Below are 23,582 nucleotides of genomic sequence, written 5' to 3' on the forward strand. Positions count from 1 at the left end.
ATCTGTATCTATCTGATTTTACACTAAGATATTTTATAATATTTAGCTTAAATTTATAAGTATAGAAAGAACTCAAATAAATAGATGACATGATAGAAAATGTTGACTTTATATGTGACAGAAGTTTTGAGTTTCAGTTATATGATTTTTGTGCTATACTCTGCAATTCTTGCATTCCAGTAGGGTAGCTTTAAGTCAATTGACCATTAAGAACTAAAATTGTATCAACTTGAGTTGAAAATAAATAATTCAAAGGATGCATGGGAGAGTGATTTAAAAAGTTTTTTTAATATACCAAAATTTAAATAATATTAGAGCAAGAAAATGAGGGGTATCATACTTGGGTGATATAAAAATATTTTCCAGATAGTTTTTAAGTGACCCAGAAGTACAAAATAAATTTCTTATCGGAATAGGGTCCCCTGAGATTAAAAATTGCCTCAGTAATTACTGTGAGAGATGAGGAGCTTGTCTTGTAGCTCAACCTGAAGCATTTGTATTGATCTTAATTCCAAATCTACATTTTGGCTCTTAGGATTGTGGTCAATTAACACATTTTATTCTAATCTTGTCATTGCAACTAGTTTTTCCATTGGGACATTGGTTGTAATAATTTGGTAATTTATGTTTAGGTATTGTTTATGCTAAAAATAATGTAAGAAAACATTTTGTTTTACTGAACTTGTCTGTAGATGTCACTATCATGACTTCTTTATGCTGATTTAAGGAGTAAAATAAGTACAGAGAATTAAAACAGTGTTAATATGAAGAAATAAAATCTCATTTGTATTACAAGAGGGCCAAATTATTATGGAAATGTTAAGTTCACATATTAACCTTAGGAAATAAAGAAAAGTTAAAAATGAAAATTAATAGATTATGAGATCATTTACAAATAGTTTGCTATTTAAATAGATTTTTAAAATGGTATTTTTCATCCTTCTATAGGCTATCCACTCTGTTGCTTGGCATCATGAAGGAAAACAATTTATTTGCAGTCATTCAGATGGCACCTTGACTATATGGAATGTAAGGTCCCCTGCTAAACCAGTACAGACAATCACTCCACATGGTAAGAATGCATCAATTTTAAATACCACCTAATTGTAATGTACAGTAAACTGTTTTGTTTGAGTTTGCATTCTGATTTGTTTGTTTGATTTTTAGGATAAGGATGGCTTTCCTTTCATTTTTAGGGAATTAAAAATATTTACACTTATAGAAATAGTATCTAACAACCACTTAATAAAATTTCAAATTAAGCATATTTACAGTTGAAATTACAAATTTGAAATTTTAGAAAATGTTATATTATTTTCTGAATATCATGTCTCCAATAGTCCAAAAAATAATAGTTTTGTGAATGAAAATGATGCAGGATTTACATTAAGCTTTTCCATCTCAAAGCTATCACTTGCAGGTTGTTAATATATAAATAACAGTGAACTTGAAATACTTGGAACCCTGTAGAAGATAATTTTATATATTAAAATATGGTGTCAGGAGTCCTCAGAATCACCCCAGATTTAATGATTCACTAGGAAGACTCACAGGACTCAGCATATAGTCATATTCATTGCTGTGATTTATTACAACAAAAAGGCATAAAGCAGAATCTGCAAAGGGAAAAAACACATGAAGTTTAGAGGAAACCAGGCTCAAGCTTCTTGGAGTTATTTTCTAATGGAGTCACACAGGATACGCTTAATTCAACTAACAAGGAGTTGTTACCACATGTGTGAAATATTGTCTACCAGAGAAGCTCACCTGAGCCTTGGAGTCCAGGGTTTTTATTGGGGTCAGTCATGCAGGCATCCTCTGCTTTAGCAGGTACCACAATTCGAGACTCCTAGAAGCAAGGCAGGGGTTCAGCATAAACTATATTCTTTGTACAAACCAATTAGGCAGAGTAAGTCACCCTCCTCAGGAAATAATGAGCGTTTTCTTGAAAACCAAGTTCCTAGACATCAGCCAAGGGCCAACCTTGTAAGCAGATCTTTGTAGGCATAGCAGCCGCAGACCTGCTGTGTTAACTATTTTCTGCATAAGTGGTACTTACAAAACTTATAAGAAATTTTTATTAGAATATTTATTAGAAATAGATTATGAAGGCCACCTTTTTTGTTTTAGAATTTGTATTTCTTTATTAATCTGCATTCTCCACCCTCACCCCAAGAGAATCCTTCCTGGCAAGTTTAGGGAACTCATATTAAAGGAACTGTTCTGTAAATTGATAGTATATTCAAGAGTGTCCTTGTAGCTATTGCTAGTATTTCATTGTTTGCTTTAAAATTTGAATACCTACTTTTTAAAAAAGTTGATATATTTTGACTTACTACAATATAGAAATGAAAGAAACAGTAAAATTAAAAACGAGGTTTATCTATCTGTGGCATATGGGATTTTAGGCTCATTTGTTTTCTTGGAAAAATAACAGTTCTTGAAACCACATATTGTGAAATACTTTACCACTGCTTTGTGACAGCAATCATCTTCTGGGAAAGCACTTACTTTAAATTCCCTACACATCTATTTATGAGTGCATCTAGAGGATATTTCTTATGATAGTAGGTTCAAGTTTTCCTTAATATATTTTGTTCCTTCCTTCTATTAGTATCTAGGTTCCTCATCTCGACACTCCTAAAAATTCCCATGAATCTTAGAATCTCCCAACCCTGCTGGAACCTACGAATTCAGATAAACAAAAAAGTACCAATAAGATGTGGTTAGTTCAAAAATCTTTCATTTCAAACCCATAAGAAAATGAAACTCATGTCAAAGATGATAGAAATATATAATGCTAGTTTGCAGCTTGAAGATTATCTGTTTTTATCTTGTTTTGTAAGAATAGTACAAAGGATCTTTTTTCTTTTGATCTGTTTGAGAGTAAGTTGTCAATATGGTGCTGATTCACTCGCAAATATTCCATGGTCTTTTTTTTTTTTAATAAGGACATTTTTCTATATAACCAAGTTTTGCCTCTATTCAAAAGAGTTTTATGTGGATTAGATTTGGTTGTCATGTTTCTTCTTGAAACTGGAACAGTTCCTGAACGTTTTGACTTTCATATATGATAAATTACAAAGATTATACGTCAGTTATTTTATAGAACGTGCCTCAGTATGGTTTTGTCTCATGTTTATTCATGATGACATTTAGGTTGCACGTTTTTGGCAGGAGTATCCCAAAAGGATTGAGGTGTTCTTTTTGCATCCTCTCAAGTGGAACTCGTTTTTGATTTGTCCCATATTGGTGGTATCTCATATCCTGATCCTTTGGTTAAAGTTCTGTCTTCTGCTAGTTCTCTCCATTATTAAAAAGGTTTTCTTTTTACTTTCGAAATTGAGAAATAAATTTTATGTGTATTTATAATTGTTAAGTATTTTGATTTGAAGGAAGTTCCCCAAGACTCTATGAACATATTATACTTCATCAAACTTTTCCCCTCTAGTTTTAGCATCTGTTGATGTTTCTTAGCTGAATTCACTATTACTGTGATGGTTGCCAAATAATGATTTTCTAGCTGGTCTTAATGGTTTTTTATTTTACAAGCTTTGGTCATTGAGAGCAGACTCTAGGAAGTGGTATAAATCAGTTTCTACAGTGTTTATATTGTCTTAGCAGAAAAGGGTCACTAGCTAAAATTATTTTTAAATAAAAAAAGACAATATGTGACTTAATGTTTTCTCAAAATTAGAGTCCAAATGAAATATAAATAAAATGGATTTTTTTCTATGGCTGGTGTTAAAAATTAGGATGGTATTTGTGTATAGTGTAGCAGTCTAATAGTAGATGCCCAGAATTTTATATAAAGTAAGGCATATTTATTTTATATAAACTATATGTAGGAAATCTGAATTCCTTTCAAGTGTAATAGGGTTTCCAGCTTTCTTTTTGGCAGTAAAAACTACCAGGTGACAGGTAACTAACCAAAGCTAAATTCATGTTGACTCTACAACTGAATTCATGGCAAAGCTGAGTACTTTTTTTTTTTTTTTTGAGACAGAGTCTTGCTCTTGTCACCCAGGCTGGAGTGCAGTGGCGTGATGTTGGCACACTGCAACCTCTGCTTCCCAGATTCAAGCAATTCTCCTGCCCCAGCCTCCTGAGTAGCTGGAATTACAGGCACCCGCCACCATGCCCGGCTAATTGTTTGTATTTTTAGTAGAGACGGGGTTTCACCGTGTTGGCCAGGCTGGTCTCTAACTTCTGACCTCAGGTGATCCACCCGCCTCAGCCTCCCAAAGTGCTGGGATTACAGGCATGAGCCACCATGCCTGGCCAGCTGAGTACATTTTTATACATTAAAGTGCAAAACTACATTCTGCATACCATAACAAGGGTATCATCTATTCCATAGAGATCACATTTGTGGCACATCATTTTCATTATATTAACTGTTTCGATGGTTTGAAATTTTGTTGTACTTTCTCATTACTATTGTCTGTTGTGGTTTCTTGCTCTTAATTTCTAACCAAACAGTTATGGTAAATTAGTTTAAATATACTAGCCTTTTACAATTGAGTACTTTTTCTTATTTAAGTTCATCTAATGGTTGTTCAAGTATCTTAGTCTTAAAAAACATTTACAGTATTACCTTGATTGCCAAGAACTGATTATAATTTAAGACTCCTAGCAGTACTTTACGATGAGTTTTAGCGTTAGGGTGTTTAGTGTTAAAAATAGGTTAAGATATCCTTGAAGAATCTGTTCAGAAGATATTATGTTGCGTTTATATAACATGGGATTTTGAAGCCAGAAGAGTTGTAGTTAAGCACTAATTCCATAGTTTCTGGTTCTGTGACCTTTAGGAAGTCATTTAACATTTTTGAGCCTTAATATTCTCATCCATGAATACAAATAATACTGAAACTTGACCTAGTTTCATACAGTTGTTGTGAGGATTGTATTTACTCATTCTACAAATATTTATTGGTTCTACTGTGTGATAGGCACTTTCCTTAGCTGTGGTTCAAATAATCAAAATGTAAGTGAAATTACCCAGAAATTTTGATGCGCTATTCATATATGGCTCTAGGAAATGTAGGTATGGAACTTGGTATTTACTTGGTAGAATAGATTAGTGAACCCCCAAAATATATTCTACAAAGACCAGTTTTTCTTATATTGATGATTTGTTTGGTGGAAAAGGTATGTCATAGTGAAAGAAGTTTTAGAAATACTGAATTAAAGATGAACATTTTTCTTCACTCTAAGACTCAACAGGTTATTTTTGACTACCAAAAACAAACAAAAAGTGATAGGTCCCTTTAATCTCACTTTTATGAGTGTCAAACATTTCCCTGGCAGTCAGACAACCTGTAATCTAATTGTAAGTGCTATGTGTGAAATACCTTGTGGAGATTCCTTTTCTCTAGACTTAAGCTTTATTATTTGTAAAATGGCAAGATTGAACAGGATTTTTAAGCTACGAAGTTTAGTGACTATGTGAGAATTAAGCAGGATTTGGTTCCATATAATGACTCTGCAGTTATTTCCTCTCATTGGGCCATAGATTCTGCATTTCTGTATGGTACGTCTGGGAGTAAGCTGTTTCTCTTTTGGCTTTTTTCTCTCCCATGACAGATAGGGTTTCATTACTTAGGAGGGAATAACTTTGGCAGTATTGGCATGGCTCACATTCTTACCCTGAAGCACTCATCTTGGTTTTGTAATTTGCTGGGCCAGGGCCTCACAGGACCTCCCCTGTAGCGCAGGGTTGGGGGTGATGTGTTGCAGAGTAAGATTTTCTGTGATTGTCAGCTTTACCAGAATCAGATGGTTTCCTAAGGAAATGGAGATGCTAGACCAGGGGTGCCTTCCCTGGGCCACATTAGAAGGAGGGAAATTGTCTAGGGCCATGCATAAAATACACTAACACTAACGATAGCTGATGAGCTAAAAAAAAAAATCTTGTAATGTTTTAAGAAAATTTACTAATTTTTGTTGGGCCACATTCAAAGCTGTCCTGGGCTACATGTGGCCTGCAGGCTGTGGGTTGGACAAACTTGTGCTAGACAGTCAAAACCCATGGATTTTTATTATAGGAAATGATATTTTAAATTTAGTTTCTGAAGCTTATTCATCAATGCAATCAATCTACTTATCAAAAAGTAAACCAAGATTGGGAAACTTTTATTCTGTTGAAGGTCACTGAGGGAAAAATAAAATTCAAATTCACCCAAGTACGTCAGCTTAATATGTTAAGGTTGAGACGTGCAAAGAATTCCATTAATCTGCTTTTAAGATTCACCTGAAACCTAAAACATTCAGTAAATAATAAAATTATACCTCAGTTCCTTATGATTCATCACAAACCTTTCCCCAGTTTATGTATTTGAAAAGACTTACCAGACTCCACAGAGCATACTCAAAACAAGACCATGATTTAAAGGCGAAGGATATGATACAGGAGGAGAAAGAGAATGCAGGCAGGTACTCTGAAACATCCTTCCCCTATGTGAGCTCCCAGTGAGCACTTACACACGAGGATTGTGCTGAGTCCACCTCGAGTCACCAAGATCTGGCTTCTGAAGAGCTCCAGAGAAACTCTCAGGAAGGCCCTTGTAATGATCAAGCCAGTCTTGCTAATAAATCAACTAGGCTGGTTGCCAACCTTCAGCAAAACTATACACTGATGGTTACCAGGGAAGTTTTGGGCCTTAAACAACACATCATAAATCCCACTGTCCTTTTCTTGGCCAAAAGTAAAAAAACAGATATTCAGGGGTCCAAGTCCAGCCGTAAATCAACTTTGTACACTCATTTAGGAGGGAACAACCCTCCTCCCCATTTCAGACTAGTATTAGCAATGTGGCTCTTCAGTTTGTCTTTTTATTTTCTAGAACATCACTGTCCAATAGAAAGGACGTGAGCTGCGTGTGTGATTCTAAATTTACCAGTAACCATGTTAAAAACAGTAATAAGAAACAGGTAAAACTAATTTTAATAACATGTTCTTTAATTCCAAATATGCAAAATATTAGTTCATGATGTAATCAACGTATAAAATTGAGATATTTTATTCTTTTTTTGTACTAAATCTTTGAAATCTAGTGTGTATTTAGCACGTCTTAACTTGGACTAGATACATTTTAAGTGCCCCGCTGTCCGTGCATTTTAAGTGCACAGTAGACTTATGGCTACCCTATTGGATAGCCACGCTAGACTGAGGACATAACTGCAGTGTAACAAGCATAACACTTAAAATATGTTCCTCATCCTAACTGGCAAAATTAAAACTTTAGAAAGCAACTGTTTTTGTCAGTAATCTTTATTCATTTTTAATAAATCTTTATTCATTGAATAAACATTGAGCACCTCCTACCTACCAGAGATTAAATACTGAAAATATACTGTCCTGAAGAGCTCATCGTCAAGTGAATAAAAATGATTTATAAACTGATAAATATAATACATTGTGATAAGTGCTGATAAAGGCATGTGTAACATGATAGGGAAACAAAACAGTGCTGACTGGTTTTGGGTAAAAGGTGTTGGACTATTTCACAAATTCAGGGTATATGAACTTGGTCTTAAAGAATGATAGTGGTGGTATAAGATAGCAAAGAGCAGGGCAAAGTTATCTTAGAAGGCACAAAGGCACAAAGACATAAACAAAAGTGGGGTGTTCTTGGAAAACTGCTAATAGTTTAATATGAGCAGAGTTTAAAACGCCTTTGGGCAAGTAGCAGGAAGTGAAAACAGAACCATGTACAGAGGCAAGATTATATATCAAAGTATGATAAAAAGTTTGAACTTCATAATGGAGACCTAGTAATTGAGTTTATAGTGAGAAGCATGAAGTTTACATCTTAAAAATATCACTTTAATGGTAGTACATCAGGTGGGCTGGTGGCAGAAGAGGGTGGCTAATTAGGAGGCTATTGCATTAATAAATAATGGAGATTTCATTAGAGGAAATGGGAAGAAATGGACATGTATGAATGAAATTCTGGAATTAGAATCAATAGGACTTAAACCAATTATTTGTGGCTTGGTGGTTTGAGGGGTGGGGAAATAGGCCATAGTAAGAAGGAGAAATCAGATGTGGCATGGAAGTTTATGTGAGTTATTAAGTCAGGTTTGATAATTAATCAGATCTTTTAACTGACTGGTAAAGGTAGTTCACGGATAGTTAAAAGAACAAGCACATATTTTTGTTCCTCTGGTGGCATAGCATTTAAGAAGTAAAATGACACCTAGTGGTGAAATTCTCTAAATGTCTTTCCATTTATATGTGCTTAAAATCATGGGTAGTACCTTATTATTTGATTTGATTTAGAAAATGCTTAGCCTAGAATTATAGATGAATAAATAAACCTATCTAGACCATAAGCAGTAATCAGAGACATTATTTAAAACATCTTGGTTGGAAAGATATCAGAATATGCAGACCAAGGATTTGTTGTTGTTTTTTTTCAAGCAAAATTAATACAGGATGATCACTCTAAACACTGCAACATTTTTCATTTACAGAGAAAATGAAACTACTCTATTAACATCCTCTCAGAGGGACAGAAATAAAAGTTAACTTATAAAGGAATAGAAATCAGACTGACTTAGACTTATAAGTCTGAATGTTAGAACACAATAGAGCAATATCAAAGGACTATTGAGCAAGAAGAAAGTTAAGAATTTTTTACCTAGCCAGGTTTTTTGCAAGATACAGAAGCTCAGGCTTGGAAGGGTTTAGCAAATACCATCTAATGTCCTTTAGAATTTGTTCCAACCTCTGAAAGATTGATGTTGAATATTGAAATAAGTTAAAGGAGTTATTTCTGAATAATTGTTTCACTTCACAAAACAAAATCATGTTTGAACCTACATGTAAAATTTGTGTCTATAATTCTAAATTCTGTCAGCCTGACTCTCCCGCTAGAACTCTGCCGGGTAGAAAGAGGATAAAAGCCAGCTGACCTTCTTCAGAGCAAACATTTAAATTTTTTACTGAAAGGTCATATACATCTCTATATAGATTGGAATAGAGGCTGAAGTTCTTAATTTATTCCTTGTATAACACAAGGGACTACTTTTCAGATTTAAGCCTCCTTTTTTCGATACCTTTTATTTTCCTTGCAATTCTCTCTCCCACCTCAACAATCCTTTCCTTTATCCTGGAAGTTCTTTCCAGTTCCTTGGTCACTTCTGTCACTTCTTGGTTCTTGTAAATTGGGCTGCTAGAGATTCAAGGTTCCCCGTACAATCATTTCTTCATAAGGAGGGGAAAGGGATTATTCTCTAGGATCTTAAATTAAGACAGGATTAAATGTTCCATTACCAGTCAGTGTACAGGTATATATTTATAAAAATTTAATACAGGTATATATTTATAAAAATTTAATATGGGTGATATTTCATACTAGTGAGGAGAGAATGATGGTTCAATAAATTGAACTGGCAAGTGATGGTTCAATAAATTGAATGGTTCAATTTATTTATTTATCAATAAATAAAATGATGGTTTAATAAATTGAGCTGGCAAGTAAATATTTATGTCAAAACTCATCTGATTGTACACTTTAAATAGTGTACTTTTGTTTAGCAGTTATAGCTCAGTAGAGCTAATAAACTAGCACTCAGATGATTGATAACTTATTAATTATTAAGAGGAAAATGTCTTCCCTATATCAAAATACACATCAGAAAATAATTAATGTAATAAATGAATCTATTCTAAATTTTAAAAAAATCAGATTTATGTGATTTTGGTGTGGGGAAGAACTTTCCAAGCATAAAAACAAAGAGGGGAGTGACCAAAAAGACTGATAGTTTTTTTCATACACATGTATCATTATACATAAATGAGATCCTGTCATACCAGTTCCTTCTCCCTCAGCCTTTTCCCATGTTAGCAGTCCAATCTCCTTTCTTGTCCCACCTGGTAAGCTATGTCAAAAATCTTACAGATATTCTTCTAAAATATAGGTATTTCTAAAATCATGTGTATTAACACATACACACAAATAAACATGAGATTATTTTTCTGATCATTGTTTTACAAAAATTAGGATTATGTTAGTGTTTTTGCATCTTTAAAATTTTTTTAAATTTTTGTGAGTACATAATAGATATATATATTTATGAGGTACATGAGATATTTTGATACAGGCATACAGTGTGAAATAAGCACATCATAGAGAATGGGGTATTAGTCCCCTCAAACATTTATCGTTTGAGTTACAATAGGGTGACTATAGTTCAATAATAACTTAATTGTACATTTTAAAATAACTTTTAAAGAGTGGAACTGGATTGTTTCTAACTCCTTTTTTGCATCTTAATCACTGTACTTTAGGAAGATTCCTCCAAATGTTCTGGCATTTCTTTTATGTTAATGGCTGTGTAAGAGCCAGTTGTTTGTATCACAACTTATTCAGCTATTTCAAATTAATGGGCATTCCCTTTGTTTTCATTTCTTAAACATTGCAAATTATGCTGCAGCCACCATCTTTGTACATATGCCATAGGAATTGGTCCTTTTGTTTCTATGGAATAAATACTTCAGAGTACAATTTCCACCCCTAAATATTGAAGTTTTATTTCTAATAAATGTTCTCAAACCATTTTTCAAAAAAAAGCTATATCCTTCAGATTTCTACCAGCCATGTATGAGTATCCCTTTTCCAATGTCCTTGCCAGTAATAGGTGTTATAAGTCATTTTACTTTTTTTTTTTTTCTTCCTGTTTGCTCAGGATCTCAAAGTCGGCCAGAAATGAGTGACTGGGGCCTTCTCCTTTCCTCACTCTTTCCTGGGCAGGCAGCCTTTTAGACCGCCATGAATGTGTCTAGTTCTCGGATCTTTTCTTTTAAATTTCTGCCTGAGTTCCATTTGCCTCAACTGAAACTACAGCCTTAGGCAGCTGTAATACTTCCAACAGATTGCTATTGTTCTGGAATGCCCTGGGGGTAGGGATTTTTGTCTCCCGTATTTGAGGTCTGTGTCAAGTGAGATAGCAACAGCACTTTGGGAATAGAGTTCCAGGGAGCTGCAAGTTCACACAAAATGTTGATTGTGCTGTAGCAAAAGTGGTTTTAACAGAGCTCCAAGAAAACTTCAGTCCTCTCTGTTGGCTGATACTACTGCATTTTCATGGCTAGCCTACCACTGAGCTGGGTAGCCAGCGGACAGAAATAGACCTTCCTTAAAAACATCACAGTTCCCTGTCCCCTAACCCCTCATGTTACTGAAGTTCAGTAGTATCTGTTGGGTAGATGATTTTTCATCTTGTTAGTGGCTTTGTCATTCTCCAGAGTTTTAAAATGTTTAACTTTAGTTGTTTTAATAGTACTTTCATTTTTGTGGGAGAGCAAGTTCATTGAGGTCCTCCTGTTACTGGTGGCATATATCTGAGTTACCAGTAGTGTATCCGTATGGGTCTGCAGTAACCTCAATTCTTGCCTCCTCAGAAGAAAGAATTCAACTGAGGAGCATAAAGCAAAAAAAGAGACCAAGGCAAGTTTCAGAGCAGGAGTGGAAGTTTATTAAAAAGCCTTTAGAACAGGGAAGAAACAATTGAAAGAGATCCAGGTGGGCAACTTGGAAAACAAGTGCAGTGTTTAACTCTGACCCTAGGGCTTCATAGGCTTGCCCCTTTCCCATGATTCCTCCCTTAGGGTGGGCTGCCCGTGTGTGTGGTGCCCTCCTTACCCTTGGTAGGTGAACACGTGCAGTGTGTTTAGGAATTCGTACACATGTCCACCTGAGGCTTTCCTCCGTTTTCCAGTGGAGTGCCCCCGCGAAGGTCATACTCCACCATTTTGTTACTTACTGCCCATGCGTGGGAAGTTGCGTCTCCCTGGCGCTTGCATCCAGTTAACACTTTAGTGCAGCAGGTGTGGACCATCAGGAAATGGGTTTTCCCTGGCGCCAGCTGCCAATATCACTTTTAGTGAGGCAGTGTGATAATTGTCGAACCATCATCCGACATTTCTAGAGCCCTCTCCTGCCCCACTCATGCCTACCTACCTATAATATTCACTGTATCATCTTGGAAGTTGATCTTTCTGGTAGTTTCCTTAGCCATTCATAGGCATTTAGTCTACCAGGTGAACTTTAAGATCATTTTGCCCAAATTCAAGAAAAGCTGTTGAGATTCTAATTACATTAAATTTATAAATTAATTTTGGAAGAATCGATATTTTAGGATTTCATATTTTCTTAAATTGCAACATATTAAGGCTGATAGAGTTGATTATTTAGATGTGTACTTCTGTACAATTTTTTTTAATTTGTAGGAATTCACTAGGAAAAATATTTGCAACATACATGATTGACAGAATGTTAATAAGCCTGGAATATAAAATTTATTTTCTAATACAAGGAAGATGACATAGAAGCATTGACAAAGAACAGCAAGCTATTTTTTAAAAGAAGTATACATGACCAGTTAGGGATCCAAACACATCACATTAAAATAAGTTACCCTTTTTATTTAACAATCAGCAAAAAGAAAAAAAAAAAAAACATTGCTAGGGGAGGATATGGCAAAATACTGTCTTACGCTGCTGATAGAACTATAAATTGGCACAACCTCTCTAGAATAAAACTTTACCCAGATATACTATATGCCAAACAATGTTTGTCACCAGGGATACCACAACAGAAAACAAATACACTAAAAAAGTTCACTTTCCTGGCCGGGTGCAGTGGCTCATGCCTGTAATCCCAGCACTTCAGGAGACTGAGGTGGGCAGCTCCCTTGAGCCCAGAGTTCGAGACCAGCCTGGGTAACATGGTAAAACCCCGTCTGTCATCTCTACAAAAAATTTTTAAAAGTGTATCCAGACATGGTGGTATGCACCCGTGGTCTAATTACTTGAGAGGCTGAGAAGGGAGGCTCACTTAAGCCCAGGAGGTTGAGGCTGAAGCGAGCCATGATCATGCCACTGTACTCCATCCTGGGCTACAGGAGTGAGACCTTGTCTCAAAAAAAAGAAAAAAAAAATTGCTTGCCTAGAATTTACATACATGCCAGTTAGGCAAACAATAAACAAAGAAGTTAAATATAAAGGATACTAGAATGTGACAAGTGCTATGGAGGAAAAATAAAGCTGTGAAAGAGGGTAAGAGGTGTTAGGTTAGGGGTGAGTGTCAGGAATTCCTCAGACCATTCCCAAGTTAGGTGATTTGCCAGAAGAAGTATTATGATGTAGACAGTGGTTAATCTCTGAAATATGGGAAATAAATGTTTTATTTTCTTTATTTTTTACTTTTCCATAGTTTCTGCAGTGAACATGTAGAAATAGATAACTGAAATCAACATTTTAAAAAATAATTAGAATTCTTTGACAAAATGAGTCTCTGACACATTTTATAGAGGTTGGTGTATTTTAGCAGTCTTTTGGGTATTACAGTGGATGTATTTACTTAAGGAGAATAAACATAAATGATTTTATTAGCATAGGGCTTAATATTGCAGCCTGTCACACTGGGGTGAAAATGTGATGTAGATTTATTTTTCTCAAATCTTGCTGTTTTAAAATGAATTCAGTTAGCAAGTTGAAATTCTATGTTGCTTATCTGCAATTAAGAACATTGGAAAAACTATCAGTTTCTCCTGCTAGAATTTTGTCACATAAATGTTCTTACTAAGTTATTAATTATATTTGCTTTTTAGCACTGAATTTCAAATGGTAACTTTGCTTGATCATTTAAAAAATATCTTACTGTGTATTAAATGCCTCTTTCAGAATCACTTTAAAATGTTTCATGGTGGATTTCATTATATTTCACTTTCATTTTATAAACTATCAATGTAAGAATGTAGAGTAACTTAGAATTTTAGAATTTAATGCAGGAAAATATATTTTAGGAAAACAGTTAAAGGATGGGAAGAAGCCAGAACCATGCAAACCTATCCTCAAGGTGGAATTCAAAACGACTAGATCTGGGTAAGATTTTACTTTATTGCCAATGTTCACTGTATATAATTCCTCAGATAGCATGGAAGGCTATTTTATCATTAATTTTGAAGGCCTATTTTAGAATGGTCTACACCATTCTTAAATTTTATGCTTTTTTTGTTTAACAAAAGAAGTAAAATTGGTAAATTTAGGATAAAATACTTTTTTGTGTTCTTGTCTTTAGTAGTTTTACACATTATCTTGGAAAGTTTGAGTTATTTTTCCTGTTAAACTTCGTACCCTCTCTGGATCAGTCTTCAGTAGCAATAGTGTTTATTCACTAGTGATCATTGTGGAATAAGCAATGAAGAAAAAAAGATTTAAAATTTAACTTATTTTTACTATGTATGTTACGAAAGTTATATGTATTCTTCAGAAATTAAATCTTATATAAGAGTATCTGCCAATTATAAAAATATACAGTTTAATATTAAAGGGAGTTTGTTGGTTGTAGTTGAAGACATTGATTGTCACTATATGAATTACATATGAAAATTAGATTGCTTAAACATTTATATATTTTACGTATATTTTTGTGTCAAATATTAGATTAAAACATATAAAGAAAAAAACATAAAATATCTGTGAAAATTCCACATCTCTTTAACTTCTAAAAGAAACCCTTTTATTTATGTTCTAGTTCCCCAGGAAAAGTATATGGTTTTATTTACTATGGCTTTTATTTGCTATAGCTATGTTGGACAGTGAATATATATAGTATAGTGCAGAGGTTCTGAAATTGTGGTCCCTTGGCCAACAGCATTAGCTGAGAACTTGTTTGAAATGCAAATTCTCAGATTCCACCCTAGACCTACTGAATCAGGAACTCTGGGGTCGGGACCCAACAATCTGTGTTTTAACTAGACCTACAGGAAATACTGATGCACATTAACATTTAGAAACACTGGTGTATTTTTTGTATACCAGTTTATAACCACTGGTTGTTACAACTGGCCCACTCACTTTTTAATCTCCCCTCCCATTTCAGTTCATTTGAGTAAAGGTACCAGGCTAAAATATATATATAAAAATGTTGTTATCTTTTCCTTCCTTCTTTTTAGCCTTTGTTGAGATCCAACAGATATATTCCAACAATAGCTATATTCCAACAATAGATTAAATGAACTCTAAGAGGTGTATCATCTGTTTGACTCTTGTATCCTTCATTGTGTGACCTGTAGCATAGTTATCTGACTTCTTTGTGCTTCATTTTCCTCACTTACGACATAGATGGATAAAATATCAGACATTAGTTGTGATTAATTGAGATGATAATGTATGTAAAACATTTCAAGCAGTTCCTGGTATATAATAAACTCTATAAATGGTTGAGAAACCATTTTTTTAAGGAAATCCCCCGCCACCAATTGATTTTTATTTGTTACATTTGTCCTATGGCAAAGGATTTAAAATAGGAAAAGCGTGGTAGCAAAGAAAGAAAAACAGGAAGAAAAACTGAAAAAAAATCTATGATTATAATACAAAATGAATTGGCTAAATATTTAAATTAATAGTGACTAATTAAGTTCTCTTCTTATCTAGTTATTTTAACAAATATTGACTGGCAACAAAGGCAACAGTTCAGGGAAGATTTTTTCCTCTGTGCTTCACCTGTTCCAGTTTCTACTCCTAAATAATGTTAATATTTATGACTTCAGATTTCTTCAAGATGGCAGTAATACTTTTCCTTTCATAGAATTAGAAATGAAAATTTAAAATGTTGCTCTTTTGTAGGCATTTGTAAATACAGTCATCCACTGCCTAACAGCATCATGATCAGTGGTGGACTGTATATACAATGACGGTCCCAATAAATTATAATATTGTATTTTACTATACCTTTTCTATGTTTATATACACAAATACTTACCATTGTGTTACAGTTGCCTACAATACTTAGTACAGTAGTATGCTATATAGGTTTGTAACCTAGGAGTAATAGGCTATACAATATAGCCTAGATATGTAGTATATCATTGAGATTTGTGTAAGTTACACTCTATGATGTTCATACAATGACAAAATTGTCCAGTGATGCATTCCTCAGAAGGTATCCTTTGTCGTTAAATGACATAGTTATGCTGTTAACTGGATCAGTAAGATCACCATTTTGTGACAGTGTTCTCTACTTTCTCAATTTCTTTTGTCACCTAAGATGGGAAATTCAGTAAATTCAACATATTCTTCTTGTCTCTCAGTCCCTGGCGTCTTTCCTTGAAATAGCTTTCCACATTATACTATGCAACCGAAATCAAGAACTGTGCTACCCACTCCACCTAGAGCAGAATCAGCCTCTATTCATTAAGCTGAGCAGCGCTCGTCTTTTTCCTGTTCCTATCAGGTATCATAAGCAGATGCCAACAGAATGTATTGTACAGTTCCTGTTGGCAAGTTAACAAATTTTATTAAAAAGCCATCCTTTTATTCTCAGGGTCTTCTACATTTTCTTCTCTTTGCTTAGAAATAATTTGAGGTGGATTCCCTATCATCCTTTGTGGCTCAGCAAAAATATGCAACCTTAAAGATACTCTAGCCTCATTGGCCAGGTTAGGTTCTCCAATAATATACTCTCAAAACATGCAGTACTTTTTCTTTCTACAACCCATACATATCGTTAGTAATGAAATTATTTATTGAATATATGTCACTCACATTAAACATTCACCTCAGTGAAAGCATGGTGGTGCTGAATGTGAAGAAAAAGATAGGCAGGTGTATTGAAAAGATAGTGATAAAGAGCTAACTATTAAAAATGCTTAGTTTAACTCTGAGGCGAAGGCAAATTCTGACAAAAAATGGAATTGAGATATTACATAGCTTTTATTTTCTGATGAGATAAAGCAAATAAAATTTAGATCTGGAGAAACCAGATGTTCTCTAGCATAGGGAAATAAAGTATTTTAGTAGCAGTTTTATTATGGAACCAGTTCTTTCTTTATAAGAAGTCAGAAGTTAAATGTTAAGTCAATTCCATTGAAGTTGTTTCTTTGAAAAACTAATGTGAATCAGGTATGAAGTCCCATGGTGAATGGCAGTCAGCACAGTGTTGTGTGAACTCTGGAGTCAGACTACCTGGGTCTGAATCCCACCTCAGGTGTTTACTCATTGTGTAATCTTAGGCAAACCAAATAAGCCTTCTCTGCTTGTTGCTTTATCTGTAAGATGGGAATAATAATATTGCCTACCTCATTGAGTTGTTAAAAAATTAGATAAATATATAAAGCACTTGTAATGTGCTCTTTATACCAGTTGTCTCACATACACCACTGGTATATGTCTCACACATAGTGGTTGTCTCAGATGTTTGATTACCTCTGACAAACACCTAAAATGCAGTTGTTCACATATCATGCTTCCACAAAGCAAGCGTACAAGTGGCAAGGTTAACCAAATTTTATAACTGAAGAATCTAGTATTCCTTCCTAAATTGAGAATCATATTTATCTGAAAGAGAAAGGCTGTGATTTAAAAAAATATTTTAGTCCTTTTTGATGTCAAAAAAAATTTTAGATATCACATATGATGGTTCATTAGTGGGTTGTGAAAATAGTTTTGCCAGTAGTGACCATCAATTTCTAACTTATAAACTAGGAAATAGAGAGCACTGCATATTTTAAGGGTATTGATTCATGAAACTTTTATTCAGTGGTATATATTTGTCTGTATACTGGATTATGAAGTAAAATGCACTTCTTCCTATGGGGCATTATTAAAATATTTGAAAGTCCCGATTTAGTAGAAATAATTGACGATTTGGATTATTAGACTGGGGTCCAAATCCCAGTTCTGCCACTTACTAACTGTATTATCTTTGGTAGGTTACCTAACCTCGCTGACCTTTTTACCTTACCTTAATAAAACAGAGACAATAATTCCCACTTTATGAAATTCTTCATGAAGGACTAAATGAAATAATATGTGTCTGGCACATTATAGGTGTTTGATAAACTCTAGTTTCTTTACATTTCTACTTCTACACTTTTCACTAGTAGACTATATAAGAAGGTGGGGCCAGATTTTCAACACGAAACAACTTTGGATGGGTTCAAATAGGTACTCAGATGAACTCTAGAGTTTTGAGCTACAGAGCATTAGAAGAGTTAGTTTTCTTCAAAAATGATCACCATTCAAATAATTACCAGCTTTGGGAAAAGCATCTCTTTATTATGGAACCTAAAAGCGAATATTGGATCCTTGAGCAAGACGTCTGACTAGAGGTGCCTGGTGTTAATCACCATCCCCCCGACACACGCACACACAAAAGGACCAAAAAGAACAGACAACTAAAATTTGACTAGAGCCTCTGAAAGAAAGTGATGGAGCGCAGAAAGCGAGTGGCCAATTCCCCGTGGAGTATGGCAACCCAGGATCACAGCATAGAGGGGGAGCAAAACACCCTGACTCTGCTGCCCTGTCTCCCACTTTGAGCCAGGAGGCACGTCCCCTTGTAGGGAAAACGTAAGCCATAGGCCCCCAACAGTCCCCATTACCACTGCAGGCACATGCAGTCCTTCTCTGATAGAATTCTACAGTACTCAGAGGCCCTCAGCCCAGTTTGTAGAGCCTCAAGGAATTTCCATGAAGCTGCATTGCTCCAGAGAATGAACAATGTGTGTACCCTCACCACCCCATGACCCAAGCTGCTATAGTATGGTGCCATCTTGAAATTGGAGCCAGTGCTTGAGTGCTCTGCTCAGGGGACCAGTAGCCACTTCATTTGTCCACTCTTGAGGCTCCACTGTCATTCCACCATGCTCACATGGGTGACTACAATGCCATGATCCCAGCTGCTCAGTGCCTGTGGCCAGGAACAGTTGTAGCTCTGGTGCCCACACCCATGCAGCATGCTACCCCCAAAAAAACAGATGGTCCTGTACAATGAGGGAGGCAGCCCTGGGCTGGCGGCAGTACTACATGTCCTTGCCCCTCACTGGAAAAACAGCCCAGCAGACCCTCACCCGGCAGATCAGTGCCTGAACCAGTTGAACTGGCATGAACCTGTGCCTTCAGTAGGGAAAAAAAAAGCTCAGCAAACCTGCCTTTAGTAGGTTCACCCCCCAAGTCAGTCTGAAAATCAGCCCATCAAGCCTAAACCTGGCTAAGCTGTACCACTCTTGCCACAGACGTCTACAGCCTAAGCCACTAAGGCACTCACAGACATTGCTGACATGGATTACAGCTGAAGAAATTGCATGGAGACTACATGATGTCTCCACCCAGAACCAAAGCCAACACACCCTACCCAACTAGTATAAGACCCATATACAGGAATAAATCTTTCCCTAAAAAGCTACTCCATAAAATTGGAACAGGTGACTGTTCAACCAAATGTGCAGATTCAGTGTAGGAACACAAATATGAAAAAGCAAGGAAACATGACATACCCAGAGGAACACAATAATTCTCCAGGGACAGAATCCAAAGAAGAGGAAATTTACAATATGCCCATAAAGAAATTCAAAATAATGGTTTCTTAAAAACAAAACTCAGCAAGATATAAGAGAATACAGATAAACAATTCAACAAAGTCAGAAAAAAATAGGAAATTCAACAAAGTTAGCATTTTTGAAAAGTGCAAACAGAAATCTTGGAACTGAAGAACTTAAATGAAAAATACAATTGAGAGTTTCAGCAAGAGACTACATCAAGCAAAAGAAATAATTTCTGAATTTGAAGGTAGGTCTTTTGAAATAATCTAGCCAGAGGGTGGAAAAAAAAATAAGAATAAAAAAGAATGAAGCAAACCTATGGAACTTAAGAGTTGCATTTAAATATACAAATATTCACATAATATTTATAGAGGGTGAGAAGAGATGGAGGAAAGGCACAGAAAACATATTTAATGAAATAGTAGCTGAAAATTGCTCAAGTTGGGAGAGGTATGTATATTCAAATCCAGGAAGCTCTGGAGTTTCAAATAGATTAAATTCAAAAGGTCCTCTCCAAGACACATAATCAAACTGTCAGAAGTCAAAGAGAATTCTAAAAGCAGAAAGAGAAAAGTGTCTTGTCACATGTAAGGGTATCTTCATTAGATTATCAACGGATTTCTCAGCAGAAGCCTTGCAGGTCAGAAGAGAATGGATGATATATTCAAAATGCTGAAAGAACAAAACACCTCTCAGCTAAGAATACTATACCCAGCAAAGCTATCCTTCAGAAATGAACGTGAAATAAACTCTTTCCCAGACAAGGAAAAGCTGAGATAATTCATCACCACTAGATTGGCCTAACAAGAAATGATTATGCTGAGTCCTACAGCGAGAAGTGAAAAGCAGGTAATTACTGTCATGAAAACATCAGAAATTATAAAACTCACAGGTAGAGATAAATTTGTAATCAAATTTGTAATATTCCAATACTATGATGATGCTATGTAAATCTTTCAAACCTCAACTATGAAGATTAAAAGTCAAAATAGTCAGTAATAACTACAGCCACAAGTAGTTGTTAAGGAGCACCCAATCAGTAAGGAGATATATAACAAAAATGTTACTTTGTTGAGAGAAGGGTTGAGAAATGTTGAGAGAAGGGTAAAAGTCTAGAATATTATTATGCAGCTAAAGTTAAGTTGTTATCAGCTTTAAATACTCTGTTGTAACCTCATGATTATTTTTGTTACACTCACGATAACCATCAAGAAAGAAATCACAGCAGATGCACAAACAATAAAGAGAAAGGAATCAAAGCTTAGTACCATAGAAAAACCATCAAACCACAAAGCCAAACAACAAGAAAGGAAGAATGTAACAAAGAATACAGAAAAACAAGAAAGCGGTTAACAAAATGGCAAGAGTAAGTTTTACCTGTCAGTAATTACCTTGAATGTAAATGGATTAAATTTCCCAATTATAAAAGATATAGCATGAAGGAAAAAAGAAAGACTTTATGCTACCTATTATAGACTCACATCACTCATACAGATACACATAGACTGAAAGTGAAAGTATGGAAAAAGATATTTCATGCAAACCGAAACCAAAAATGAGCAGGTTTATAAAATATCAGATAAAATAGACGTTAAATCAAAAACTGTAAAAAATGACCAAAAAAGTCATTATGTAACAACGAAGGGATCAATTTAGCATGAGGATATAAGAATTATAAATATATATGCATCGAACACTAGAGCACACAAATTATTACTACATCTAAAGGGAGAGATAAACTGCAGTATGTAAGTAGTAGAGGAATTCAACACCCTACTTTCAGCAATAGACACATCATCCAGGCAGAAAATCAACAAAGAAACAATGGATTTAAATTGTAGTGTAGACCAAGTGGATCTAACATACATTTACAGAATATTCCATCCAATAGCTGCAGATGCATATTCTGCTCCACTGTGCATGGAACATTCTTGAGGAGAGATCATATGTTAGGTCAAGAGCAAGTATTAACACATGTGAGAAGATAGAGATCATATCAAGTAGCTTTTTTGGCCACAGTGGTATAAAACTAGAAATGATTAACGAGAGAAACTTTGGAAACTGTAAAAATACATGGACATTACACATCATGCTCTGAATAGCCAATGAGTCAATAAAGACGTTGAAAATGGAAAATAAATGATTGAGACATGGGAAAACACAATATACTGAGGCCTATGGAATATAGCAAAAGCAGTCCTAAGAGGAAAATTTATAGCAATAAATACTTCCACCAGAAAAGCACAATAATCTCAAATAGATAACCTCACATTGCACCTCAAGGAACTAGAAAAAAGTGAACAAACCCAAAATTGGTAGGAAAAAAGAAATAATAATTATCAGAGCCAAAATATACAAAATAGAGACTAAATAAAAATACAAAGCAGCAATGAAACACAGTTTGTACAAAACAGAGACTAAATAAAAATACCAAGTATCAATGAAACACAGTTTGTTATTTGAAAAGTTAAACAAAATCAAACCTTTAGTAAGATTAAGGAAAAGAGATGACTCAAATTAATAAATTCAGAGATGAAAAAGGAAACATTACAACCCGTACAATAGAAACGATCACAAGAAACTATGATGAATAATTATATGCCAACAAATTGAGTAATCTAAAAAAAAAGTGTATAAAGCTCTGGGCACATACAGCCTACCAAGATTGACTTAGGAAGAAATGGAAAATTTCAACAGACCAATAACAAGTGAGGGAATTGAATCAGTAATAAAAGTAGTCTCCCAGTAAAGAAAAGCCCAAACCTGGACATAGTGCTGAGTTTTAGTAAACATACAAAGAAGAATATCAGTCCACCTCAAACTGTTTCAAAAAATTGAAGAGAAGGGAATTCTTCCAAACTCATTATACGAAACCAGCATTATTCTCTTACCAATACTAATTCCTGAAACTATTCTAAAAAATTGAAGAGAATTCTCCCTAACTCATTCTATGAGGCCAGCATCACCCTGATACCAAAACCCAGTAACACACAACAAAAAAAGAAAACTATCAACAGTACCTCTCTGATGAACATAGATGCAAAAATTTTTAACAAAGTACTAGCAAACTGAATTAAACAGTACATTAAAAAGATCATGTAGCACAATCAAGTAGGATTCATCCTAGGGAATTTCTTGTGCACTTTCACCAGTTCTTTCCAACATAGTACTGGAAGTCTTAGCCAGAGCAATTAAGCAAGACAAAGACTTCCAGATTGGAAAGAAGAGAGTCAAATTATCCCTCTTTGCAAACAGAATGATGTTTTATTTATATAGAAAATCCTAAAGACTCAACTGAAAAACTGCTAAAACTAATAAGTGAATTTTTAGTAAAGTTGCAGGTTAGAAAATGTACAGTAGTCAGTAACATTTCGATATGCTAATAGTGAACTAACTGAAAAAGAAGTCAAGAAAACAATCTCATTTACAATAGCTACTGAAAAAAGATAGCTAGGATTAAATTTAACAAAGGAGATAAAAGATCTCTACACTGATAACTATAAAACATTGAGGAAAGAAATTGAAGAGCACAAATGGAAGTGTATCTTTTTCATGGATTGGAAGAATTAATATTGTTAAAATGTCCATACTAACCAAAGTGAGCCGCAGATTCCATGTATTTCCTATCAAAAACCAATGACATTGTTGACAAAAATAGGAAACTTTCTAAAATTTATATGAAACCACAAAAAATGTAAATAGTGAAAGTAATATTTATCCAAACAAGTAAACACAAAACATGGTGCTGAAGACATCACACTGCCAGACTTCAAAATATACTACAAAACTGTGGTAATCAAAACAGCATGGTATTGGCATAAAAAGAGATGCATAGACCAATGGTGCGGAATAGAGAGCCTAGAAATAAACCTATGTATCTATAGCCAGTTGATTTCCAAGAAAGATACAAAGAACAAAAATTGGAAGGACATTCTTTTCAATAAATGCTGCTGGGAAAATAGGATATCCACATGCATAAGACTAAAGCCACACCCCTTTCACCAAATAGAAAAATCTGCTAAAAAATGTATTAAAGACTTAAATGTAAGACCTGAAAGTATGAAACTACTGGAAGAATACATGGGAAATGCTTCACGATATGGGCCTGGGCAAAGATTTTTTTGGATAGAACCTCAAAAGTGTAGACAACAAAAGCCAAAATAGAAAAATGGAATTACATCCAATTAAAAAGATTCTTCAGAGCAAAGAAACAGTCAACCAAGTGAAGAGACAGTCTACAGAATGGG

General features: G+C 34.8%; 1 protein-coding gene across 3 annotated transcripts in view; it reads left to right on the plus strand.

Moving 5' to 3' along the window:
• STXBP5 (syntaxin binding protein 5) overlaps positions 1-23,582 on the plus strand; it is a 185,799-nt gene that overhangs the window by 76,291 nt on the left and 85,926 nt on the right. For all 3 annotated transcript variants that reach the window (XM_054493506.2, XM_054493507.2, XM_054493508.2), the window contains exons 8-9: positions 949-1,072; positions 13,816-13,894. In XM_054493506.2, the coding sequence (XP_054349481.2) occupies positions 949-1,072; positions 13,816-13,894 (203 nt within the window). The remainder of the gene's footprint in view (positions 1-948; positions 1,073-13,815; positions 13,895-23,582) is intronic.

The sequence above is a fragment of the Pongo pygmaeus genome, chromosome 5, assembly GCF_028885625.2.
Source record: "Pongo pygmaeus isolate AG05252 chromosome 5, NHGRI_mPonPyg2-v2.0_pri, whole genome shotgun sequence".
Lineage (NCBI taxonomy): Eukaryota > Metazoa > Chordata > Mammalia > Primates > Hominidae > Pongo > Pongo pygmaeus.